At 39.2% G+C, this 27,705-nt stretch overlaps 1 protein-coding gene across 1 annotated transcript in view; it reads left to right on the top strand.

Moving 5' to 3' along the window:
• Nucleotides 1-421: 421 nt before the first annotated feature.
• dvl2 (dishevelled segment polarity protein 2) overlaps nt 422-27,705 on the top strand; it is a 29,047-nt gene continuing 1,763 nt past the window's right edge. The window contains exons 1-14 of the mRNA XM_015379524.1: nt 422-900; nt 11,810-11,879; nt 15,276-15,430; nt 19,491-19,600; nt 19,800-19,929; nt 23,474-23,564; nt 23,656-23,725; nt 23,822-23,961; nt 24,070-24,146; nt 24,224-24,291; nt 24,378-24,512; nt 24,614-24,745; nt 26,796-26,972; nt 27,101-27,325. Coding sequence (XP_015235010.1) covers nt 740-900; nt 11,810-11,879; nt 15,276-15,430; nt 19,491-19,600; nt 19,800-19,929; nt 23,474-23,564; nt 23,656-23,725; nt 23,822-23,961; nt 24,070-24,146; nt 24,224-24,291; nt 24,378-24,512; nt 24,614-24,745; nt 26,796-26,972; nt 27,101-27,325 — 1,741 coding nt within the window. The 5' untranslated portion in view covers nt 422-739. The remainder of the gene's footprint in view (nt 901-11,809; nt 11,880-15,275; nt 15,431-19,490; nt 19,601-19,799; nt 19,930-23,473; nt 23,565-23,655; nt 23,726-23,821; nt 23,962-24,069; nt 24,147-24,223; nt 24,292-24,377; nt 24,513-24,613; nt 24,746-26,795; nt 26,973-27,100; nt 27,326-27,705) is intronic.

Genomic DNA, 27,705 nt, shown 5'->3' with positions numbered 1-27,705 from the left:
AGAAGTAAAGGCTGAAATTAGGTCCTCTGCATGTGTGTTGGGGATGAACGCAGAGACGTCCCTGCCCCTCCGCAGACACTCTGCTGCACCTCTCCCAAACTGAAGGTGACCGCAGACAGTGCTGCAGACAGGAGGCTTCTGATTATAAATTGAATTATTACTGATATAAACATAACAGAAACTTAACTTTCAAAAAAAAGAATATATATATATATATATATATATATATATATATATATATATATATATATATATATATATATAAGAAAATCAAAACTGTAAGAAATATTTTTTTTATGCTTAGCACTCCTTGAGCTCTCTACCTGGTGAAGAGAGCCTGGGACAGCACGTAAAAAAGAAAACTTTGGGGGCAACGTCATGACGTCACACGCCGCGTTGGCCCGCAACAAGCGGTGAAACGTTCCTAGACCCCCCCTCCCCTTTTCCCTCCGCCTCTTTATGTTTTTGTTGGGGGAAAAGTTGTTGGAAGTTTTAGCCGTGTGGATGTAGCGTGTTTTTACCGTTTTCCGCCCCTCGGTAACGGAGGGAATGAGCGTCGGTAGGAGGGAAAAATCGTCCACGGAGGTTTAGGAGGACTTTTCCACAGCTTTGTGTCCCGTGAGCTCGTGCTGAAAAAATCTCCGCGGCCCCCTCCGTCAGAGCTTCATCTCGCTAGCTACCTAGCTGAGCCCCCCTCCTCTCTGTGTCCGGGAAAACGTCCAGCTTTACCAGCGCAGAGATGGCGGAGACCAAAATAATTTATCACATCGACGAAGAGGAGACCCCGTACTTGGTGAAGATCCCCATAGCTGCAGAAAATATCACCCTGCTGGATTTTAAACAGGTCCTCAACAAGCCAAACTACAAATTCTTCTTTAAGTCTATGGACCAAGACTTTGGGTGAGCTGCTCTGATTTTACTCTCTAAAGTTTTTTTTGCATTGCATGAAAAGTACAAAAATCTTATTTGATCAAAGTGAACCTGATGCATGATCAGGAACCGAATCTGCAGTGAAAACAATCATTCTACACAAGGACTGCTGATTAACATCATTGGCTTCCTGTAGGTTTTGGGACATTTCTCACTAAACATCATCATCATCATCACAATAGGAGGCATTCCCTGTCTCTGCTGCTTTTTCTTTTTTACCCCTAATCCTCATCCCTCCCTCCCTCCTCCATCATCTGGTGAAATCCTTGCCCCTTCTTTCCCTCAGGACTGAAGCCAGAGTTTTCTTCCCCCCTCCTCCCTACTTCTCCAACACTTTGGCCTGCCAGCCATCCTTTCATTCCCTGGCTTCTTTCTGTCCCTCCACCTCTCCTCTATCAATTAATCCCTCCCCTGTGTGGCTGCTGTGCATTTTCTTGCAGAGGAATGTGTGTTTGTGGTTTATTCACCCAGTGAGACCCTCAGGGCTTCACTTAAATGCATTGTAGTTTTATAATAGTTTTTTTTCCCCCTCCTTGTCAGATGGCAGCAGAATCTGTAATGAAGAAGCATGCATAGTCAAAGATAATGACATTTATGTTGTTTTTTTCTGTAGTAGAACACAGAATAGTGTGCAGTTGTGTATTTATGTTAGAATAGTGTGCAGTTGTGTATTTATGTTTAGCATATTTACCCATCTTGAACTGATGTTCTTTGTGGAGGAGCTGCAGAGAAACACAGCTGATGTGAGGGAATCCTCTTATCTTCTGACAGTCCATAAATGTAGCCCAGGGCGGTGCAACCTGCAGTCACATACCTACAGATGGTTCCTCTTAATAACTAAGGTTAAAAATGATAAAAAGTAATATTCTTTAGGTCTGTTTTTCTTGCCATAAGTTGAAAACTTTGTCCTTTGTTACATAAATAAACAAAAAAAGGGAAAAAATTTTAATTTACGTCCGCTGTTTGCAAATGGTTTATATTTTTCTTTAGTTTAAAACCTAAAAAAGGCAATGGAAACGACACATTAAAGCATTTCCTTCACTAGATATTCATCCAAAAGCTATAAGGGTAAAACATGGAGGGGGCAGCATCATGCTCTGGGGATGCTTTCTACAGCTGAGAAAGCTGATCTGTTTTTAGGGGAAGATTGATCGAATAAAGGACAATGCTGGCAGAAAAAGGGGAACGAAAACTAGGGCGGTCAATTAGATTAATTAATTGCACTCCAAATGAATGTGTAATAAAAAAAAATATTCATGATTAATTCAGAGTGCCAGTTCAATGCATGAACAGTTCATATTTGGCCCACTGAATGACCCCGGGCAGGTTGTGGGTGTAATGCACATAAAGCTGTTTTCCAACATCAACAGAAGACATGTTGTCATTTTCCACCTGTATCACTGGCCAAAGCGCGTTGTGGACGTAACGGATGCGACTCAGGGGGAGCAAGGCATTACAAGAGCCTTTGAACTGCAAATTTGACATCTAAATGAATGAAGACAGGACTGTCAACCATAGCAAGTGATTTGTAATTATTGTAAAAAACCAATTACCTTATAATTGAAGCGTCTTCAGTTTGACATATATAAATGGAAAACATGTTGGGGGAAGTTCTAACCAAGGAGCCACTGTACAGATCTTAGTAGGCTGTGGTTGAGCAGGGGTGCGTGGAAAACTTAAAGGACTGCGACCCTTAGGACAATTGTTCCCCTGAACTGCTTTAGCGCATATGAGATTAAAATTCGATCAATTAGATTGCAACTAACGATTATTTTACAAATCGATTAATCTGTTGATTTTTTTTTTCAATTAATCGATTAATAATCATATACCAAAAGGTATCTTAGGGACTTTTTTTTCAAAGAATGAAAGTAGGTGAAACTAAACCTTTTCCTCTTGTGGGGATCTTGATAGAGCATGTTGACAGATGAAAAAGTTTATCTTAAATAAATACATTTTGTATAATTGCTGCTCTAAGTGGGTCGCTCTGTCAGCTAAAAACATGTTTTAGAGTCTCTATACTCCATTTAACCATTAATTGATTAATAAATTAGTTGATTTAATTATTTAAATTATAGATTATTCCACTCCTACATTTATTAGATAATTTTTAAGCGCCTGATAGCCCTAGTATAGACATGAAAAGTGTTTAAAAAAGGACAGGATAAAGTGGAGAAAAAATTTAAAATATAAGTACTGTACAGGAAGAGCAAAATAAGTTTTGAATATAGATACCGTGCAATCACATAAAAAAAAGGATAAGAATAATCTCTGTGCATTATGCAGAACTGCTAGAGGCTTTACCCTAAAGAATCGCAGCGTAAGGCAGTTCTGCAAAAAGTGTTGAAAACCATTCATCAATTTCCCACCACTTGTTAAGTATCCTGTGCTGCTATTCAGTAAGATTTGTCTTTGTTGTATTTTTTTAATCTTGTAAAATGAAGCCAAATGCAAAGTAGCTAAAATCTGCATCCTAATTTAAGAAAATCTGCAGAAGTAAAAGTTAAAGCAATCTAAGTGCTCCATCATAGCTTTGATGACTGCGTGTTTTTCTCTGGGACTACATTAGAGCTGCTTGACATTAGGAGGATGGGAAGCTTTGATATGATTGTTGCTGATTGGCTTTAGTAAATTGGCTTTGAATCTTACATCTTAGAATTAAATTGGCTGAAGGTTTTATGGTAACGTGTGGGGGGAAAAAAATGATTGTTGTGATTAGTGTTTTGTTCGATGGACGTATTTAACTTTTCCTCAGAATAATAATACGCTTTATATGGCTGCCTTATTTAATAATTTTCTTGCTCCTTTATTGCAAATAATTAATCTCTCCATTGTTTTCTGAAGTTCCCATTATCATCTATATGAAGGCTGGGCATCCACTGGGGCAGCTAGTTAATCACATTACAGATAATGAAATTACAGCAGACCACAAACTATTGCTCATATGTGCAGGGATTAAAGTATTCCGGCCACAGGCCGGATTTCCTGCTCGTAGCGTTTGCCCTTGGGTATAAACAAGTAAATTGACTGTAAATAAATAAAAAAAAGACAATCAAAATCCCCTTTGCAATTGTCAGCCAATGGTAACAAAGGAGGGCATTGAAACTAACAGTATTAGCCAATCAGAAGAAGAGGGCGGGTCTTAGGAAAGCGTGTACCTCCTCCTCTTGTTAGATAGTGGTACAGTGCTACATGTAACTTCTATACAGAAAGTCACTTTGCGCCGTTTATCGCTCCATTCAATGGAGAGACTTGTTAAAAGTAAAAAAAAATAAATAAATGAAACTTTGTGTTTGGAGAGAAGGACCATAGAGAGAACTGGATTGCATGGAGTGGGCACAATGCAGTACATGAACTCCAGCCCGCTCTGCTCCAGGAATATCCATCTATCTATCTCTATATATTATCAGAATTTATTTGCCCATATGCGACCTGTATCTGATCTTTTCATGGCTGTCTGAACAGCACAGATCCGTTGTTTTTTCCAATGCGACCCAGGCTATTTGGCTATGTGGTCCTGAATCCGAAATGAATCTGATCTTTTCAAATGCGGCCAGGTCGCATTCATCTGACCAGAATAGGGCTGGGCGATAATTCAATAACGATATATATCGATCGATAGACGTGTGGCGCAATAGAAAAAAAGAGAGTCGATAAAAGTTCGATAAAGAAACGCAGTTTTCCTTCCTTCTCATTGTAGCCTAGCATGTAGGTTTATGCTAGTCACTGCTTCCTCCNAGCGTTTGCCCTTGGGTATAAACAAGTAAATTGACTGTAAATAAATAAAAAAAAGACAATCAAAATCCCCTTTGCAATTGTCAGCCAATGGTAACTGGTAGCTTCTACACAGAAAGTCACCTTGCGCCGATTATTGCTCCATTCAATGGAGAGACTTGTTAAAAGTAAAAAAAATAAATAAATAAATGAAACTATGTGTTTGGAGAGAAGGATCATAGAGAGAACTGGATTGCATGGAGTGGGCACAATGCAGTTCATGAACTCCAGCACACTCTGCTCCAGGAATATCTGTCTATCTATCTCTATATATTAATCAGAATTCTTTTGCCCATATGCGACCTGTATCTGATCTTTTCATGGCTGTCTGAACAGCACAGATCCGATTTTTTTCCAATGCGACCCAGGCTACTTGGCTATGTGGTCCTGAATCCGATATGAATCTGATCTTTTCAAATGCGGCCAGGTCGCATTCATCTGACCAGAACGTCATTAATACCCGACAAAGGTCACTATTCTGCTTCTTGCTACATAGAAGCGGCAAGAAAAACACACACCATGGCAGATGATGATGTGGAAAGCAGTGTTTATGTTTAACCATCTTAAAATGATTGAGGTTTTAAGGTTTGGAAAGATCGCTAGATACGCTCCGGTACTACGTCCATGTTTACTTCCGTAAACACGAAGCACGACGGCCTGTGACGTCATTGCGTCCTCTACTGCGCATGCGGGACACTTAAGCTGTATGACTGCAGTTCACACAGAAGATCACATACAAGTCGCATATATTTTGAAGTGTGGACGGCAACGCAAAAAATTCGATTTCACAAAAAAATCGGAATTGACCATCAAGGCCTGCAGTGTGAACGTACCCTGAATGTTTTGAAAGTTAACCAAAAGAACTCGGGGAAGTAAATAAATGTATTTAAAATGTGTAGCATCTCTGTTAACTGTCCATTTCCCTAAAACCTCTGTAATGTGATTTCTTTTGGTGAGTTCTCTGCATTGGTACCAACTTATTGGATGAGTTGTACTAATTTGTCCAACTTCTTTAAGGCGATAACAGCGAAAAACCTTTTTAATTAAATATAAGAGTAAAATTGTTTAAATAAAACATAACCAAACAAATAAAGTTGGCACATAAAACCCAACTAAAAACTTAGGCTTTTATCCTCTTTTTATTAAGCAAACAATAATATTCCTTAAGTCTTATTTTCTGTACTTTAAGAACCTAAAAATGCATAATAATGTGCTAATCGGTGCCTAATGTAGAACCTGAATGCTGCAGGTTCCAACATGAGGTCCAAGTTCTTCATTTCAAATGGCATCATTTGTCCACAGCCTGCATGCTTGTTATATTTATACCTTCAGATTCATCCTCTGGGACATCACAGTTTATCTTCAGCAACCTCCACTGATCCTCTCCCAGATTAAAGTTGGGACTCTGGATTGGATGCTCCAGAACATTCATCTTACTTCCATTCTGTAGAAGTTTGTTGGTTAACATAAAATAGAAAAACAAAAGCACCCAAAACCACTAACAGAAGTATGATGACAATTTTGAGCTTAAACGTTAGTTATAATTGTTTATATTCTGAAAATTTGATAGTCCAGCATTTTTCCTTTGGTTGTTCTAATCTGCTGATTCTTTTGAAAATCTGACAGATTATGATCCAGATGAAGTAATAGTCAGCCTTCTACTCACAAGTGTTTATCATAAATCTTGTTTCCTTGTTAGCAATGGAACTCTACTTTTAGCTCATGTTTCTCAGCACGTGGCAATCCTGGTCATGGTTACTGAGGTCACACACGCACCTGGATTATTCAGTTTGTCCAGTAATGAAGAACAGGAAAAAAAGGTGCTGGCTTAAGTTCAGGAAGTAGTTGAGTTGTTTTTGGTCTGTGTGAGGAAACTTGGGTACGCTGGGAAAATCTAGCTTGCACTGGGAGAACTAACCCAGGACCTTCTTGCTGAAGATCTCTTAATGTTTCATGCATTTTGTACTGGGAAATAATAGATATTTCTCTATACAACTTTTTAAAAACTTTGCAGAATTGGATGAGAGTAAAAGAGATAAAAATCTCCAATTATTAGTTTTCTTACTCTAGGACTGAACCTACATATTTATTTATTTATTTATTTTTTTTGATGCAAAGCACAGAAATAGAGCAGAAAATGAAGCGGGTAGAAAAGGCAACACAAGTTTATTTATACAGCATAATTCTATACAAACAGAGGCTAAATAAAACAGTTGGAAGATAACCTTAAACTAATAATACTCCATTTAGTATAACTTTACCAGTCTTAGGCACGTCTAAACAAATGGTTTTTAACTTTGACTTAAACGAACTCAGGCTTTCAGCACTTTTACAGTCTTCTGGGAGTTTGTTCCAAATAAGTGGAGCATAAGAACTTAATGCTGCTTCGCCATGTCTGGTTCTAGTTTCAGGTGTACCGAGTAGGCTGGAACTAGAAGACCTGCGTGGTTTGGGGGGGTTTATCACTGACATCAAATGTATTGAGATTCTGATCCTTTCAGTGATTTATAGACTAACAGAANAGCGTTTGCCCTTGGGTATAAACAAGTAAATTGACTGTAAATAAATAAAAAAAAGACAATCAAAATCCCCTTTGCAATTGTCAGCCAATGGTAACTGGTAGCTTCTACACAGAAAGTCACCTTGCGCCGATTATTGCTCCATTCAATGGAGAGACTTGTTAAAAGTAAAAAAAATAAATAAATAAATGAAACTATGTGTTTGGAGAGAAGGATCATAGAGAGAACTGGATTGCATGGAGTGGGCACAATGCAGTTCATGAACTCCAGCACACTCTGCTCCAGGAATATCTGTCTATCTATCTCTATATATTAATCAGAATTCTTTTGCCCATATGCGACCTGTATCTGATCTTTTCATGGCTGTCTGAACAGCACAGATCCGATTTTTTTCCAATGCGACCCAGGCTACTTGGCTATGTGGTCCTGAATCCGATATGAATCTGATCTTTTCAAATGCGGCCAGGTCGCATTCATCTGACCAGAACGTCATTAATACCCGACAAAGGTCACTATTCTGCTTCTTGCTACATAGAAGCGGCAAGAAAAACACACACCATGGCAGATGATGATGTGGAAAGCAGTGTTTATGTTTAACCATCTTAAAATGATTGAGGTTTTAAGGTTTGGAAAGATCGCTAGATACGCTCCGGTACTACGTCCATGTTTACTTCCGTAAACACGAAGCACGACGGCCTGTGACGTCATTGCGTCCTCTACTGCGCATGCGGGACACTTAAGCTGTATGACTGCAGTTCACACAGGAGATCACATACAAGTCGCATATATTTTGAAATGTGGACGGCAACGCAAAAAAATCAGATTTCACAAAAAAATCGGAATTGACCATCAAGGCCTGCAGTGTGAACAAAGCCTAAATTTTTTGAAAGTTACCGAAAAGAACTCGGGGAACTAAATGAATGTATTTAAAATGTGTAGCATCTCTGTTAACTGTCCATTTCCCTAAAACCTCTGTAATGTGATTTCTTTTGGTGAGTTCTCTGCATTGGTACCAACTTATTGGATGAGTTGTACTAATTTGTCCAACTTCTTTAAGGCGATAACAGCGAAAAACCTTTTTAATTAAATATAAGAGTAAAATTGTTTAAATAAAACATAACCAAACAAATAAAGTTGGCACATAAAACCCAACTAAAAACTTAGGCTTTTATCCTCTTTTTATTAAGCAAACAATAATATTCCTTAAGTCTTATTTTCTGTACTTTAAGAACCTAAAAATGCATAATAATGTGCTAATCGGTGCCTAATGTAGAACCTGAATGCTGCAGGTTCCAACATGAGGTCCAAGTTCTTCATTTCAAATGGCATCATTTGTCCACAGCCTGCATGCTTGTTATATTTATACCTTCAGATTCATCCTCTGGGACATCACAGTTTATCTTCAGCAACCTCCACTGATCCTCTCCCAGATTAAAGTTGGGACTCTGGATTGGATGCTCCAGAACATTCATCTTACTTCCATTCTGTAGAAGTTTGTTGGTTAACATAAAATAGAAAAACAAAAGCACCCAAAACCACTAACAGAAGTATGATGACAATTTTGAGCTTAAACGTTAGTTATAATTGTTTATATTCTGAAAATTTGATAGTCCAGCATTTTTCCTTTGGTTGTTCTAATCTGCTGATTCTTTTGAAAATCTGACAGATTATGATCCAGATGAAGTAATAGTCAGCCTTCTACTCACAAGTGTTTATCATAAATCTTGTTTCCTTGTTAGCAATGGAACTCTACTTTTAGCTCATGTTTCTCAGCACGTGGCAATCCTGGTCATGGTTACTGAGGTCACACACGCACCTGGATTATTCAGTTTGTCCAGTAATGAAGAACAGGAAAAAAAGGTGCTGGCTTAAGTTCAGGAAGTAGTTGAGTTGTTTTTGGTCTGTGTGAGGAAACTTGGGTACGCTGGGAAAATCTAGCTTGCACTGGGAGAACTAACCCAGGACCTTCTTGCTGAAGATCTCTTAATGTTTCATGCATTTTGTACTGGGAAATAATAGATATTTCTCTATACAACTTTTTAAAAACTTTGCAGAATCGGATGAGAGTAAAAGAGATAAAAATCTCTAATTATTAGTTTTCTTACTCTAGGACTGAACCTACATATTTATTTATTTATTTATTTTTTTATGCAAAGCACAGAAATAGAGCAGAAAATGAAGCGGGTAGAAAAGGCAACACAAGTTTATTTATACAGCATAATTCTATACAAACTCCATTCCAAGTGCTTTACATGAATTAAAAAAAAAATAAAATAGAGGTAAAATAAAAGCAAAATAAAGATAATAAAAGCAGATGCTAAATAAAACAGTTGGAAGATAACCTTAAGCTAATAATACTCCATTTAGTATAACTTTAACAGTCTTAGTCACGTCTAAACAAATGGTTTTTAACTTTGACGGAAAGGAACTCAGGCTTTCAGCACTTTTACAGTCTTCTGGGAGTTTGTTCCAAATAAGTGGAGCATAGGAACTTAATGCTGCTTCGCCATGTCTGGTTCTAGTTTCAGGTGTACAGAGTAGGCTGGAACTAGAAGACCTGCGTGGTCTGGGGGGGTTGATCACTGACATCAAATGTATTGAGATTCTGATCCTTTCAGTGATTTATAGACTAACAGAATGATTTTAAGGTCTGTTCTCTGAGCTACAGGGAGCCTGTCTGATGTGCTCTACTTTCTTAGTTCTAGTGAGAACATGGGCAGCAGCGTTTTGGATCAGCTGCAGCTCTCTGATGGACCTTTTAGGCAAACCTGTGAAGATACTGTTGCATTGATCAATTCAAATAAAGATAAATGCATGAAAAAGTTTTTCTAGATCCTGCTTGAGCATTAGTCCTTTATTTCAGCCATAATCAGTGGTTTCTAGCTGTAGTAGGGGAAGCTGTGAGCTCACTGGTCTGAAAGTTATTACCTCAGTTTTGTTTTTAGGTGCGATGAGGTTCGAAATGTAAGAATTTTTCTGTCTTGTATGTTTGCACACGTTTTCAACGTCAAACCAAAGACCAGTCTTTACATCCCAACCAAGCCGACTGCTCCGAACTGCCTCAGAGTCAGCTGTCCAATCAAAGCTGGGGTAATTTTCCTCCCCCCTCCTCTTGGATAATGGTAATAGTGTGTGTTTTCATTTGCCCTGGTACGAGGCCAGCTGTCGGCCGGAGCCTCGTGTGTGGCGGTAGGGGAGGGGAGGAAGGCCAGAACTGGTGCTGGGACCATTTGCTGGGTGTGTAGGCTGTCTACACGAGGAAAAATGAGTGGAGGGGGGTGTTCAGTTAAAGTTACGGGATATTCGTCTGTGTGCTGTCGGTTGATGATCAAGGCGCCGCTGGAGGAAGATAAATGATTAGAAAGCAGATGGTGCTGAGTGTGAGGAATGTAACAGCAGGAAGAATGACAGTGAAGTGGGTTTTAGCAACCTAAAGCTTTAAAGACTGGATCAGAACCAGCTTTAAAACAATATGTCCCTCTAACATGCATCTGTTTCATTTATTGTACTGTGTGAAAAACCTTTGGGTGTGTAGTCCGGATTCCCACCAGGGTCCACAACAATCTGTTTTGCTAACTACTCCTCTCCCACAGAACCAGCTGCTAACAAAAACCCAGAGCAGCACCATTCAGATACATCTCAGTTGTTGACGCTGAGAAAATAAACTGATAAAAGCGTTTTGCCTTGAATTCCTGTTTTGGGAAAACTATTGACTAATGAAGCCACATGTTTTTCTCGTTACAAAGAGAAGATGGAGGTGGAAGTACTGTCAGTTCTGTGTTTAGGTTTTTTTTCGTTGAAAGATCCCCCTGAAGGTATGAAATTAAAACTCTGCGCTACAACTACTAAAGAAAGTGAATAAACGTATCATTTCACAAACAAAAATGTAAATAAGTGTGTGGGATTCTTTTCTTTAGTATTAAATCTGCATGCTTGAAATGACTCCCTTTCCATACGTCCGACTGTCTGCCTGCCTTCATCTGCTGTGTGCAGCTCGACACATCCTCCATCAAAAATAGCCTAGATGCGTATTTTTAGCAGAGCACCAGGCGATTCGTGGGATGCTTCTGAAACTCGCCGCCTCTATGAGGAGAACGCGCCTTGTTTAGAGCGCCTAGGGTCCACAGCGGCTGGACATGGATTAGTCCCGTCTGTAGAAACCTTCCTAGTATGATTAAGACGTTTTAGCTGATGGCAGTGGTTCATGACGCTGAAACGAGCCAAATGTTTTATTTGACATACAATGAAGCCCAAGGGGATAATGATGGTGGAAAAGAAAGCGCTGTGAGGCTGATGAGGGTTAATGAGCGTTACTGTGGCCTCAGAGATGCATATATCCTGGGTTTGTGATCTATACTACATGTTTCCCCATTTCCTGTCTAATTTTACTCATAAAGCTGAGTAGTGTTACAAAAAAAGCAGTTTATGTGGATGTTTCAGGATTATTGTAGACGCTTTAATTCGCTGCATTTCCTCTATCCTACTCAGCTGTAACGGTCTGATGCCAAATGCATCACTTTAAGGCTGTGAAAAAGAGTAATTCTTGCTGCTTTAACCTTTTGTCTTTTCCCTTTCTGTTTTTCCAGGGTTGTGAAGGAAGAGATTTCCGACGATGGTGCCAAGCTGCCTTGTTTTAACGGCAGAGTTGTGTCATGGGTGAGAAGTTAGAAACATTTTCAACATATGTCTCAAGATGTAAAAAATGTGCTGATCTCTCTTTCTTTTTTAAAGAGGTTTTAAAGACTGAACCAAAATGGGTTCACTTTGAATCTAAGTATTTTATGGTAAAACATTAGACATTCAGATTTGGCTTTAAGGTCGGTGTTTAGTTTCATTGGAAATGTAAAAAAATGGCTGAACCTGAATCAGCCAAACTGTTTCTCTAACCCTCACACCACTAAAAAAGAAACGGTTCTAAAACATTTTAAAAACAGAGATTAGAAACTGTTAAACAGAAATGAATCAAAAATACATCGGTATCTTCTGAATCAACAAACCACTGACCTTGTGGTTGGCCATTTCTGGGCTGCTTTCTTTACGTCTCATTCCTATAAAAACTTGAGTGACTCTCCTTTGACCTTTTGAGCTGCAGAAATGAATTATTGGTGAAATATTTTGGAGATAGCATGCTAGATCCAAAGAACACTCCGTAGCATCCAAGACTTTGTTCTGATTGTCCACCGCTGCGGATCCTTCGCCTTGTTTTAATACGGCTCCTCGTAGAGAGGCTCTTGTCCGCTTCAGTTTCTTTTTGTGGCAGAAGTTCCTTTAGATGGTTTATGTAACTTCTTGTGTTTGTAAATTGTCTGATTGACTTATTTAGGCCTTCTCAATTCCACCTTTAGTTTTCCTCAAAGCCAGGCTATAAATAAACACAAGCATATGGGCGTTTGAGACATTTTACATGTCTAACAGTCATTGATGTCAGCTCATCAGTTCACACTCTCAGTACTTGCACAGAGTTAATAGATCAGCTGAAGATGCCATTGTCACACAGTCCCCTCCACATTATCCTACCTGGAACACCTGGAATGCGGCGATGTTGAAGAATAATTGTCAAAAAGACAAACTTTTTTCTGATTGAAGCCTTGTCGATATTCTGGTAATGTACAAAAAATTCAAAAATTCTTTGTTTCAATTGGATACGATTTGCAATTAAAATCGATATTCAATCGGTTTGACGTTATAACTAATAAAAACATACGCCCCACGAATTACATAGCATATGCCTGACATACAAAAAATATGGCAAAAACGCTGGCATACGTTGGATAAGTCAGTTTTGCATAGGTTATGAGCGCGCTGAAGCACGCTAACACACTTCTACGTACGTCGAATATGCCGGCCTATGCTCATACATGGGGCATAAGTAACAGGAAAGTTGTCTGATCGTTGACATACGTTAAGTGTAAGTTACTCATAATGTGTGGTGTCTAGCTTAACCAAAACCTTTGAGTAACTTCTGCATAACTTATGCGTAACTTATGAAGAACTTATCTCCAATGCATATCAATGTATCTGACGTTTTCCAGACGACAACTGAATGTGCTTCTAACTTAGAGCTACTTTATGATGGTGTATTAGAAGTGTTGTGGTATTAAAGGGGGATTGCAGGAGGAAACAGTCTGCACTCCTCCACACTTCATTCGCATCATATGTGTGGGCTGTAAACAGCAGCTAGATTAATACCACGATCAAAATACATCTTTTTATAGCCTAGTAAACTAGCCCAACCCGCCAGCGGTCAAGGTCATTTTTTGCCTGTGCGTTTGGTCTAGCTTCAATCAATGCCCTAGGCCCTAGAACTGTGGGCCAATCACAACAGAGATGCGTTTTGAATTTCTGGGTGTAAAGTGGGCGGGGTTTTGAGGGCATGATGCGATGCTGGAGAAAGCACAACACGGAAGATGGCAACAACTATTGAACAGTTCTCGTTTGACTCAGCTTTGGAATCAGTTTTGGAAGGATTATACTTGGTGTTTTCATTGAAATGTGAGCATGAAGACGCTCTATGCTTATTCATTTTTAAGAAGGACGTATTTGCCGTTTTACCAACAATCTGTTTGTTTACACTCCCCCACCAGCTTCCTGTGGCGCTTCCTACGTCACAGTCAGTCAGTTGAGCTCATTGGTCAGCGCGTTGGCCAATAGAGCCATACTCTGGAGCGCCCTCTTTTAGCCACGCTTGCTTCATTCACCGTAGCAGCAGTCCTAGACGTCATCCCTCTCTTGTGCATGTGATGCTGTGTGTTTTGTAGATTGATTTTACATGGATATGTAACATGTGGTACTGATGGATTCAGTCAGTACCTATAAGAATACTGAATGATTTATCCTTCCACTTTCTAGCAATAAGTCAGCATACAGGCAAGACTCTGCAAAAACTGATATAAAAGTAATAACTTATAAAGATGTATTAATTTGAGTGATGATCTGACCGTTAAAATAAAAATGATTAAATACTATGCACTTGAAACAAGATAATACAGTTATTTCCTTTACTTCAACCATAAATCATTTTAATTCATTTGGAAATAGACTTACCTGCGAAAATATTAAGGGGAAAATAGACCTACTTTAAGAAAAACTGACAGTTTTCTGCAGTGCAGGATTGTGGGGCTGTGCAGATGACAACTGTCATCTCGAAGACCAAAGAAGTGATGTGTAGATTTAAAAGGAGAAAAAAAAAATCTACATCATCCTCCTCTAACTTAGCTCTATGTTGCACAGCCTGTGAACAGATACAGTAAAGTGATTTGCCAAGTACAGTTGTAACATTTTCCTATCCTCCCAGCTGTTTTTTTACCCCACCCTGCTGCTTGGAGCCGAAGAAAGGCAGAACTTTGGGACTTGGCCTAGAAAAGCAGGTCTGAGGCAGAAGCATCTGTTAAATCCATAAGATGAGGAAAAAAAAAAAAACATTAAAGGAAAATAAGAACAAAGCTTGCAGAGCAGATGAGCTGATATGTGATCCCAGATGTCTGTCTACATGTGCTGATCAATCCGATTTGGAGTTACTTTTACAGGCAGAGCTGAATTATAGAAGAATGCTCTTTATCACATCTAGATTTTGAGTGCTACTTCGCTGTAAACATGAAGAGAAATATAAAGAAAGTGTTTCCCAGAATATTTCATGGGCTGTGCAGCAATAAAGTGATGAGAGGACTGGATCACAACCATTAATCCTTCTATTTTCCTGGCTCCTTCCCTTTCCTGTCAGTTTTTATATGCCCTGTAACCTGATGCCGTGTGGCTTTCATCCTAATTGTCGCTGTTCGTGTGAGTGGCCAGATTTCCCCGCATAATGAAGGGAGGCAGGTTAAGTGTAGGATAGCTTTTCGGTTCACCCTTGAGACGATTGCCTGAAAGGAGTCGAGTGTTTTCATGTCAAAGTAATTGACATCAAAGCCGTTTCCTTCATCTTGCAGATTTTCCTCACCCTCTCCTCACTTTCTGTCTGGGTGTATTGATTTGTTTCCATTTGTTTTATTGTTCTGTTCAATCTTCCTGTTTCTCTGAGCTGAGTTTTCCCCCCCCTGTCTGTTGTTTTAGTTGGTATCATCAGAGACTCCAGCTGCAGAGCCTCCTGTTGCAGTGGTCCCCCCTGTGGAAACAGCCTCCCAGCCATCACCACCTCCGCCTCCCCTGCCTCCCCCGCCTGCAGAGAGGACCGGGGGGATTGGGGACTCCAGACCTCCCTCCTTTCAGTGAGCAAAGCACTTGTTTATTTTCACATAAACTCTGTCAGACGTAACCTGGATGCTGAATTTCAAGACCCTGAACTTAAGTTTAGTGTAAACTAGTTTTGCCCATTAATATACAGGGTTTCTGCAGGTCATTAAAAATCATTAAATTATTCTTTTTTAAATTAAGGCCTTAATTGGGATTACAAATAATTAAGTGTGATTGTCTTGGCATATAAAATGCTTTATTTTATCATTTTTTAAATATGTTAAGAAAGAAAATTTCACATATATTATATACACATATTCTTTAATTCTATTCTATTCTATATTCGAATATATTATATTGCAATATAAGCGAGGAACTGCTTCCGGTTGATCGTAAAGTTGTACGTTCAGAAAAGAAGCTTAAGGCGGGAAAAAAAAGCTAAAGTGGCTGGAAAACGAGGAATTCAGGACATGGCTGCAGCCTGTCGACGGTACAGGGTCATGGGTACTTGTTGATGTTATTAAAATTGTTTCTAAGAGCATTTAAAGCACTAAAGTATTCATTGCTGTATAAACCCCGATATATAAATCTCAGGTTGTCTGTATGAAGAATACAGCAGAACTTTATTGCTGATTGGATCGAAAAGCTTTGAAAGATTTCAGTTTCCTTTAAGGTCCACTTAACAAAACTTCTCAGTTTTTTTCTAGGCCGCTCCTAAAAGTAGGAATGATGAGATGTATTTGTTGAGGCCAAGCTAATGTGTGTTTTTACAAAGTCAGAGCATTGATTTAAAAAGTGAATTCTGTGAGCTTAGGCAGTGAGAAGTCTTCAAAGCTAATCCAAAGGGGGGAAATTAGAGTCAGAAATCCTCCAGAATAACCATTAGCTATTTGTTTGGTGGGGGGTCTGAATTTAATAAGCCTTTTCTGTCCCATTCTTACAAAGGTAGACATGATGTTAGCTAAACTTTGCTTTTAGGTCAGACTAGGATTGAAATTTCTGGTTTGTTGGAAAACAAAATAACTTTTCTTCCTACTGCTAAATGTTAAGGACCTCTGATCACATGATATTCTTAATCTACAGGGTTTAGTTTTATCATCCAAGCAAGAGCAGCTTCTGTAAATCCATGAGGTTTAAGGATGTGTAGAAGTATTCGGAGCATTTATGTGGAAGAACCTCAGATTCCCATTGAGATGTACGATAGAGGAGGGGGTGTGATCCTACAGAAGCCCAGCCCAGCTGCAGAGAAAAGGGGGAGTAAGAGAAGACATTGTCCACTAGCTACTGGGGGAATTAATCAGCAGTTAAATTCCCTGTTGCAGCTTTTCCTTCCTTTCTTTGTATTCGTGATTGTTCTGGAGTCCAGACAACAGTGAGCTTTACGCGGAATAAAAACCAGCTGAGGTGAATATAAGCAGATTTGCTTGTACGTCTCACATTCAGCCAGTCACATGATTATTGTTGAGCTGAAGGTTGGGATTAAACCGGATTTGCAGTGAAAAAGCACGTTAACTCTCTACAAAATGAACAGAAAAGCATTTACTGACTAAGCACTAAGCAAACCTTAGCCTGTCTACTGACTGTGTAAGAAAGACAGCTTTGGAGTGTCCCCCCCCCCGATGACTGTCATTGAAAGGTCTCGATTTGCAGCTGCTACAAGTGGTGGGTTTGTTAGTTCTGCTGTGGTTTGCATGGAACCACCATGTGACAAACAAAAGCTTCCATAACTAAAGCTTTATATTTAGCTGATGTACTGAATGAAAAACTATGTGCTGCTTTCTAATCATCCTCTTTGTTTTTCATCTTATTGTTTTGAAAGGACTGTGAGGTTGTAGACTTCATCAATTTTACCTTCATCAAATACTTTCATTCAATGGTTTGGCACTTTTGTTATATAATCAAACAATCTTCGGACTGTTATGTATTGTCCTTTGAACACATGTCTGACTAGCTGTGTCAAAGTGTGAATCAAGCTCAAGTAATGGTTAGACGGTTAACTCTGCACATATATGAAATAAATTCACAACAACTTCCTTTTAAATCTTTAAGGTATAGTACAGGATGTACTATACTTTTTCTTCTTTTCCTCCTAATTGTCAGTCATTCTGTTGATATGTTTACGTAATGACGTCCATACGTCCGCATTTTCACTTACTTGGTGAGTCTGACATAGAGGGATAATTGCAAATCTTTTGGAAAGTAAGCTTGTATGAGCGATGCAAACAGCAACTATTAAACAGCGAACACAAGGAGAAATGGGCTCTTGCACGCGTTGAATAGACAATCCCTCTCGGGAGCAGGTTCAGGGTTGTGCATGTGAATGTTTTTAAAGTGGAGGGGAGGGTCTTTTCAAAAATTCACGAAGATCCTCCACTATAACTTTTAAGATAAAAATCATTCAATTTAAAAAAAAATTTTGGTTAAAAACTTTTGACTAAACTACTGAAACTCAACTAAACTAAGTTATCGTGAACATGTTCCAAATCCATAATCAATAAAATAATGAAATAATGTCACAGTTAACAGCATAGATTTGTGTTTGAGAACCAAGGTTTATCTTGAAGAAATAGAAATGAGGTCAGATTACATTTAACCGATTTAGAGCAACTGGAATGTGTTTGAATCAATTCACAATACAAATTCAATAGGTAAATTAATTTTTTATTAAATTATTTACTTAATTGGAAATCAATAATCTGTTGGTCAATTTATTCTTAACTTTGTCTGATTGTCCCTGATGGAAAATATATGTTGGGGACCACCTAGCTTATTTAGTTAGGTCTGGTGAAGCAAGTTAGAAGCTAGCAGACATGTTGGGACTCCTTTTTTTCCTTCATAATTTGGTAATCAAATGCAATGGGCGTAAATATCAATGTGATATTAGTGTTTAAACCCTTAGTAAAAGAAAGTTTGCTTAAGCCTCATGAAGAATAGTTAAAAATATGAGCATGGGGAGCAATTTGTTCACCATTAGCTTCTTTTTTAGCTTTCTTTACATGACAGTAAAGACCTGAAATGATCACAGACTAGAGAGGAGTCTATGAATGCTTCAGACCGCAGACGCCGTAAAACTCTGACATATGTTTCTGATTTAGTACCATGTTTAGAAGAGAAACAAATCTTTTTTTTTTTTTTATCAAAAAAGTATACATGTATGTGTATTTGATTTGCACAATAGTTTTATAAATAATAATCTTGATTATGTGTCATGATTTTGACCCATAAATGGAGGAGGAGCCACTGCAGGGGAAACGGTAAACTCATGAGGAATGGATTTTATTTAGGGGTGTCCAAGTTGAGGGGTCTAAATACAACTACTTTCCAAATTTGTGTATTTGTGGGTGGAGGAAACATCCTGGAGGTGCCATGGTAAAACAGTCCTATCACTGAGCACAACAAACTGCAAATCTAACTGGTTTTTACTGGAACATTGGGACGTCGGGTGTGACATCATTCCTCCCCCCGACGTAATTTGGTTACAAAAACAATAATACAGAGCGATATCTAATGTGTAGCAACCATTTTATTTTATTTTTTTTATGATTTTTGTTATTTACCGTAGATTAAAGACAAACAAATAGGAGGAAGTCTTATTTCATGATGCAAAAAAAAACACACACTGAAGTGGAAGACAATGGCTCCTTCTTCACACTATGATGGAATTACCTCTCTGGGTTTAACATCCAGCACAACATTTGCCTTTGTGTCTGTATTGGGTTTCGTCTTCATTATAAAACAAATCGCTGCTTCTACCTGAGCCGCCGATGGATCTGCTGTTATGTGATCCTCTCTGAGAGACTCAAGCCACAGGAGATGAACACTTCAGTTTCAGACTGTTTCTGGATTCATTGTAATGTGATAAGATCATATCAGATGTTTGTATTAGAAGTGAAAAACCTCATTGAGGTGACAGGTAACCGGATCATTGGCTGTAACTAAAAGCTAACCATCAGGTGCGCTTTGTTTAAAGACGGGCTCATAATGTGTGGAGACAACTCCTCCAGGTTATAGTATAACCTAAAAAAAAAACAAAACAATGCTATAATAACCACAGAAAATAGTTTAAATATTGAGTTTCTGTGTGGCTCTTTGCAGTCCCAATGCTACGGGCAGCGTGGAGACGTTGGACGAGCAGACTGAAACCGAGTCTGTGGTTTCCTTCAGGAGGGAGAGGCCCCGGCACAGAGAGAACGTGGAGCAGCACGGTGAGAAACTGCACATCTCAGCGTTCGCAAAAACAGTCCATTATCACGGAGATTTATCCAGATTGGGCCTCCCTCCATCCTCCAAACACTGAGAGATACAATCAAGGAATGTTCTACTGTGGAATGTTTTCCACTCGCAAAAACAGAAACAAATAAAAAACTTGAGAATATTTTCTTTTTTTCTTCTGTTTATTTGAAGGCCCCCGCATGAACGGTCAGAGCCGCCTGGAGCGCCACCTGGCAGGATACGAGAGCTCCAGTACGGTGATGAGCAGCGAGCTGGAGACCACCAGTTTCTGTGACTCTGATGATGACGACACCATGAGCAGGTGAAGGATGGAGGCTTAACCTGGCTGCTTGTGGATATAATATTTCCTCTATGTAGTCAAACTGGTTTTACCTTTGCTTGCTTCACCGTATAATCTGTGAACTTTAGTTTTTAGTGAGGCAAATTCTGCATCTATTCCAGGACTGAGTATTAAAAATAGCCAATTCACTCATTCGGGTTCACTTACAGTTGGGATGTACCGATCAGATATTGATATCAGAAATCGGTCTGATATCTATGGAGGACCAACTCTGCCATATTTAAAAATAAATACAGAAATAAATAAATAAATAAATGCTCAATAAATAAATAAGCATACAATTAATTGCCACCAAAAATACAATAAACAAATAAATGTAAGTAGAAATTAAATTATACAGTGAAACATAAATGTATATAACTCTTAATTGGCTTCTTTAATTATTTGCCTCTGTAATATTTACCTTATTTATTTTTTTTTGTCCTTTATAATCTTCAACTTTATTTTTTAATTACTTATATTTTCAAGTATTTATTTATGTGCATGTTATATTATTTTTGTCTGTTTTATTCTTCTTTTGTATTTTTTTTACCCTAGTTATTTCTTCGCCGCTAAAAATATTTATATTGGAATGAAGGCTGGTTGATTAATCGATCGATTGTTCATGTGATTACAGTTTTTTAAGAACTCCTAGAAGGGGTGATTGTTTTAAAAAAAAAATGCAATATAAATAATTTATTTTGAACCTTAAAATGAGAAGAAAATTGATTAATGATTAATCTTTAGGAAATGTTTTTTTTATATTTTAAGCCGTATTACTGAACCCTAATCAAAATATATCGGCCTGCCTCTAAAATCTCTGATATTAGAAATCTTATAAAAACACTTCACCTCCATTCAATTTAATTTAAAGTTTATGTAACTCTGGTGAATGGGAAATGGGTCAGTTGTCCTCATACCTGATGTTATGTATTGTTCTCTTTTGGATAAATATCACTTTATCAAGCCTTTTATAACTTTCAACACTTTAAAATAAGTAACAAATGTATTTCTGATCTAGGCGAATGAAGTTTAGCATTTTTTTTGTCACTATTTAAAAGGATTTCAGCAAAATGTTTATTTGTTGGAGAGAAGTTTCACACTCTGTCTAATTGGAGGTCAGGGAGGATCATGGGAAACCTTCCAAATGTGCTTCAAGTTAATGAGACCACAACTACAGGCTAAAGGCCAGAACACACCAAATCCAATTTTGAGTCTAATCCAACAGAAAATTGTCAGACGAGGTCATGGCGTTTGGCGCTCATTGAAAGACAATGGGGATTGTCACACCTGACATGATTTTTACGAAAAGGAGCTGTATAGGTCCCAATGAGATAGACCCCAGGTTTATTTTAGTCAGACTATGCAGCAATTCAGAATCAAGAGACGCGGTTACATAGTAAAAAACAATCCGCTTTGTGGGAAAAATACAAAATAAAATCTGTTAATCGCACGGGAGAAGAGTCAGTTTTAGAGTCGCGACATTGGGTATACAGTAAGCCGGAAAGACTTGTGCAAAAACAATGAATGAAACATTAAAAATATAATACTTTACCCATGATAGTTCAGGAGAACAGAAAATGGTTATAGTAGTGGTCCTTTTTGAGCCTCGCAGAAACAAGGAGGTTACAGAAAGCGCAGTTTATCAATCTCCTTAGAAAAAATTATTTCAGAAGTAGGAAAAACACATGTATAGTAAAATAGTGATCCTCTCTGAGCCTGACATAAATAAACTAACGAGAGGCAGAAAAATCAGATGAGAGCAGCGTATCTCTCACCTCTTTAAGAAACAAAGAAAAACTTCAATAAACTTCCCAGATTCACCTCTCTGCCTCAGTCAGCGTTAACGCTAGGTATATTCGCCAAAGTCTTGAATCAATTCGATTTTAATTAATAAAGTTCTAATTGATTAATTTCGATTCGATCTGTTTTTACAATAATGAAAGTGGTTTAACTGTGTTTCAAAATACTCATGTATTTGATTTTTTCCTATCGCGTTAAACACAAAGTGCAAACTTGTAAATCAGACAGTTTAAACTTGATATGTGAACAAAACTGTCTCACAAGTGCAAACTTGTTTGTGAAAAGTGGGAAAAACATGAAGCCTCACTCACTCAGACATGCATGAGCTGCATTATCTCCACTGCACAAACCATATGTAGCGTTGTCTGTAACAACTACAGGGTGTTTGCTGGTCAGCCCCCATTTGTTAATGTCTTCAGTCAACCTATTGGCTATATCTGCAGCTATCTGGCTTGAAGTGATCTTGAGTGCATCTTTCCTGCTCACTTGAATGTGAACGTCATGTACTAATCGATCACATTCCCTAGACATAGATTTTGCAAAAATGTAAAGGAATCGATTTTTTCACCCAGCCCTAGTCAGCATATATATAGTCAGCAATAAACGTCCCACAACGTTTATTGCTGTTTTTCTTTTCTAAAGATGTAGATCTCTGAATGTTTCTACTATAGGCACTTGAACATTTTCTGTCTGATCTGGTTTGAGATGCTGCACAGACTCGTCAAGTGGGGCTTTGCTTTATAGAATTCGGCAGTGTTGTTTTATTTATTTGTTTTACAACTTTTCATAATCTATCCAAGTCAAAATTTGGAAATTGTTTTAATTTGTGTATAGCACACAGAGAGAAGTGAAAGAAATCTGCACAGATCTGCTCACCCTGCCTAGTCGGAGCCTCTCTATGCGCAGTCAGTGTGACATGGAAAAAAACGGGAAATTAAAAAGTCATTAGCAGGCATGTGTTCAGGCATGTAGAGTGATGTTTGAGCGGTAGGTCGGACTGCGGTGGCAAATGTACCAGGCGTAGAGGTTTGGGCCGAGCACACAGCCTTGAGGAGCACGTTGAGCCTAGCATTCAGGACTTATGCATTATGCTCATCTCTTAGATGATGTGTGCATTTGAAAGCCAAAATAGCGGAAATAATGTCAACTAATGTGAGAAAAACATTATTTAAATCTGCTTTTCTCAACATACAGGTTTAGTTTACCTCTGGATGATGATATTTTAAGATCAGTATTTATTAAAACCAAACAAACTAGCTTTAGCTCAGGTCATCTTGATGCATCAAGGTGATAAACCATTCATTCCAAAAAAAAAAGCAAAATCCTTTTATCTCAACATAAAGAAAGAAAAGATTTTGAAATTAGTTTTTTTTTAAAAATCTTTTTAAATGATTTTAGTTAGTTATTATGTTTATCTCTGCCAAGGAGGTTATTTTTTAGGAGACTTTGTGTGCCTGTCCAGAATACCTTGAAAAGGAGTTCAATTCCATCTTTACCAAAGGTCCAACTCAGTCAAACAACAAATTTATAAAATGTATTTATAAATGCTCAAAAAGTTAAGCGTTTGGACTAGTTCATAGCTGGTTTTCTTTGGGATTTCAGGAAACTCTTATTTTCATCAAGTCTTAATTCATGCAATGAAAAGGAACAAAGGAAAGTAAATCTGTTTTCAGATGTAGTTCAGGTAACTCCTGTCTGACTCTTTCATCATGTGAACCTGCAGGTTCAGCAGTGCTACCGAGCAAAGCACCGCCTCCAGACTTCTGAAGCGACACCGCCGGCGGAGGAAACAGCGCCCCCCGCGGCTGGAGAGGGTACCTCTAATTTTGCATTCTGTTTCTCCCAGAAGTTTAGAACTTGGTAAAAGTAGTACAGTTATAGTAATTGAATGTGTTTCTACTTCAGGCGTCGTCCTTCAGCAGCGTGACGGACTCCACTATGTCCCTGAACATCATCACTGTCACTCTTAACATGGGTCTGTACCCGCTTATTTAGAGAATCGTTTTACGACTCACAAAGATGAGAGGCTTCATTTTTTTTAATAATCTGCTTTGATTCCTGGAAAATGCAGAGAAGTACAACTTCCTGGGTATTAGTATCGTGGGTCAGAGCAACGAGAGAGGCGATGGCGGCATCTATATCGGCTCCATCATGAAAGGCGGCGCCGTGGCTGCAGACGGACGCATCGAACCCGGGGACATGCTGCTGCAGGTGTGGAGGGAGGGCATAACAAAAGAGACACTGTCGTCTCTGTTGATGTTTTTGTGTTCGAATCTGCAGCAGCTGTTTTTATTTGTGTTTTTTCGTATTCATGTCAAGGTGAACGACATCAACTTTGAAAACATGAGCAACGATGATGCGGTACGCGTCCTCAGAGAGATCGTACATAAACCGGGGTGCGTTTTTCACTCTCACAGTCTGGATGGTTCTAGTTCTGCGTTCTATGACATGAACTGATCTCTGTGTCCGACAGACCAATCATACTGACCGTGGCCAAGTGTTGGGACCCGTCTCCACAGGGGTACTTCACGCTGCCTCGCAGTAAGTACATCGTACATCTGAACTTATGGCGGGTAAAAGTTGCAGTGGGTCAGCTGTGCCGTCCGCTTCTCCCTCTGTCTGCGTAGATGAGCCGATCCGACCCATCGACCCCGCGGCGTGGGTCAGCCACTCTGTGGCGATGACCGGGGCTTTCCCTCCCTATCCGGGCAGCTCCTCTCTCAGCACCATCACTTCCTCCTCCTCCGTCACAGAGACCGAACGTAGGTCCTAACATTTCACCAGCATTTCCTCTCATCTTTCTAAAGGATTTTTCTAGATTTCTTCAGGCTAATAAGTGGTTTATTTATCTTTTTTCCTCCAGGTTTCGATGACTTTAGCTTGTCGCTTCACTCTGACATGGCGTCAGTAGCCAAGGCGATGGCTTCCCCTGAGTCAGGTCTGGAGGTCAGGGATCGCATGTGGCTTAAAATCACCATCCCTAACGCTTTCCTGGGTAAGAAAAAACAAAAAAACCCTGAAAACTTAACTCTCTGTGTCTCACAGAACATTACAGGTCGGTCATTATGTTCCCTGAATTAAAACCGTGTGACCTGCAGAGGAAAGAGAGAAAGGAGGGGAGGAAAAAATCCCAATCCCACAAACGGGAATGCTTGTTCTGACTGGAAACATGTGCCAAATTGGAATCACCTGCAGCAGTTTGTCCAGATTAGTGTTTTTTCTTTTGATTTTTGTTTCCCAATGTGTCATCAGATTGTTTTTCCCTGACTTTATAACGTTCTGAAATCCTGCAGCCCGCAGATATTAAGGACGAACTGTTATCTAAGGATTTTTATCTGGGAATTAGGATATTACTATCATTTTAATAGAATAATACATATTGTACGTAGATTGCTATAGTACTAAAATCATGGCTTCAGGCCATAGGGGTGTTAATCATCAGCTATGCTTAGATAAACATAAGTAATCAGAGTAAAGATGTGTCATGTAAACATGTCCGTTAGAATATTCTGATCCAGTATTGTGGGATCAGAATAATACATGTGTAATGTAACTGAGATGGGTGCTTTATAACAGTTAACTATCTGATCGTCTGCATGTAAAGACTTGTCATGATCAAGTTATTCTGAAAGAGTCAAGCTGACCTGAGACCAGCATGCAACCCGTGTCAATGTTGAGTGTTTCCTCCTATATGCTGGATACTATCAGCATATTCTTGGCCTTTTTATTCGGATTATTTATGTCCATAGAAATTGTTGCAATCCGATTATTTGTTTTTTTCTTTAATCCAAACATGTCAGAACACATCCATTCCTGAACCTTTGGGCCTGCAGACATGGCTGCTGTCTGTAATGTTTCTGTTTTCTCTAGTTCTTCAGCTTCAGGACTTTTATCTATTTCTAAGCACTGTAGCTTCAGTGCTGACTATATGTTTAATCGTTTATCATAAGCCCAGTGACGCATTTAAACTATGTGGACGCCAGGATGGACTTTTACTGCATACGTTTTAAATTCAAGCTTAATCACACATTTCCGTTTTTGCACTCCGGGATCTTTGTTTTCCTTTGGCTCTTATGTCAAACATCTAAATAAAACAGTTGATAATTATTAATAATAACTGATATGAAAAACAGCGTGATACAGCCTTGCATTCGCCCCTGTACGCCAATTGAAGAGCCTCCAAGAATCCAGTCTCTCTCTTTCTCTGTTTTTAAACCTTTTTTTTTATCCAGATAAAACCACTTTCCCATTTAAAATCTCTTCCAAGTGCGACCGGTTAAGAAAGCTGAAACATTTGGATTCCTATCGTATTTGAAACTCGTATAGCTTTAAAACTATAAAATTGAGCATTCAGCTTGACTGGTTTTTAAATAAGCTATTTTCTTCAATGTCTTTCAGAAGGTCTTTAAATTCACCGAGTTTGTTCTGTTCTGGGGGTAAATGTGTGATAAAAATCCTGAGAGTGCAGTATAGGGCAGTTTTGGGGCCCAGCCATAGAAGAGGTCAGAGAAGCATGTGTTCTGGACTGCGGCGCTGCTCACCAGAAGGGAAACACCTGCTTCACATTTCAAGCTCAGTAGGAATTTGCAGCTGCCCACTTTGCAAAGTCGGACTCCTCCTGCAGAAATGTTTACTAGTCAGACAAGAAAACGACCAGGATGTATGGTTGTCATGACAGGAAGCGTGTTTGCAGGCTTTTAAATGTGTCATTAAGCACGGCGGAAGCCGCGTCATGCTGTGGAGTAGATTAATCCCAGAAGATATTAAAACATCAGCTAGGTGTGGATTCTGCTGGGTGAGAAACAATTTGAAAGCATTTTACTGTTAAGAACAGTTTGTGGAAAGGTCACCATGCTTAGAGATGCTTATTTTTAAATCCATATTAATACATGTTCATTTATTTTGGACCTGGGTTCCAATGAATCATTGATAGTGAAACCATTTATGCTCATGGTGACTGTGTAAACATCTGGAGCTGTATCAGCGGTCACTGTCCTTCGTTGTTGGCTTCCTTTGAGAATCACTCTCTGTTATTTCAACCTCAGGCTCAGACGTAGTGGAGTGGCTCTTCCATCACATCGAGGGGTTCCAGGACCGCCGGGAAGCCAGGAAGTATGCCAGCAACCTGCTGAAGGCCGGCTTCATCCGACACACCGTCAACAAGATCACCTTCTCCGAGCAGTGCTACTACGTGTTCGGAGACCTGAGCGACTGTGAGAACTGTGAGTCTCTGACTTGAGTCTGTTGGAGGGATCTGTTTATAGAACATAGATAACATAAGGACATCTCTTCTAGGTCAGTCTGTGTTCAGAGGTTAAATTGTGTTCTTGTTTTTTTATCCCCTATCCAGACATGGCCAATCTGTCACTGAATGACAACGATGGCTCCAGCGGCGCCTCCGATCAGGACACCCTGGCCCCCCTGCCGCTCCCGGGCGCCTCCCCCTGGCCCATGATGCACACCTTCCCCTATCAGCCCTACGCAGCACATCCCTACTCCAGCCAGCCGCCTCCGTACCACGAGCTCAGCAGCTATAGCTACGCCCCAGGCAGCACGGGCAGCCAGCACAGCGAAGGTGAGCTCGTCCTTCGGCCTCACTGTTAGAGACACAAAGTACAGCTCCTAGATGCTAAACTTTGAAGAGTTACTTAGCTTCATCATCATCCTTCAACATTGGAATAACCTAGAAATGTTCGTAGTTTCTAAAACTACGAAATTTGGAATTAAAATATGGAGAACATGTCTTTTTTTGTTGTTTCTTAATTTGGGATTTTAAATATATCCATCCATCCATCCATTTTCTTTACACGCTTGTCCCAAGTGGGCTGGTGCCTATCTCCAGCAGTCAATGGGCGAGAGGCGGGATACACCCTGGACAGGTCGCCAGTCCATCGCAGGGCAACACAGAGACACACAGGACAAACAACCATTCATATATATATATATATATATATA

This window comes from Cyprinodon variegatus, unplaced genomic scaffold, assembly GCF_000732505.1.
Source record: "Cyprinodon variegatus isolate N-32 unplaced genomic scaffold, C_variegatus-1.0 Scaffold193, whole genome shotgun sequence".
Lineage (NCBI taxonomy): Eukaryota > Metazoa > Chordata > Actinopteri > Cyprinodontiformes > Cyprinodontidae > Cyprinodon > Cyprinodon variegatus.
The sequence above is the reverse complement of the archived record's forward strand: the minus strand, read 5'-3'. Positions and strand labels throughout refer to the sequence as shown.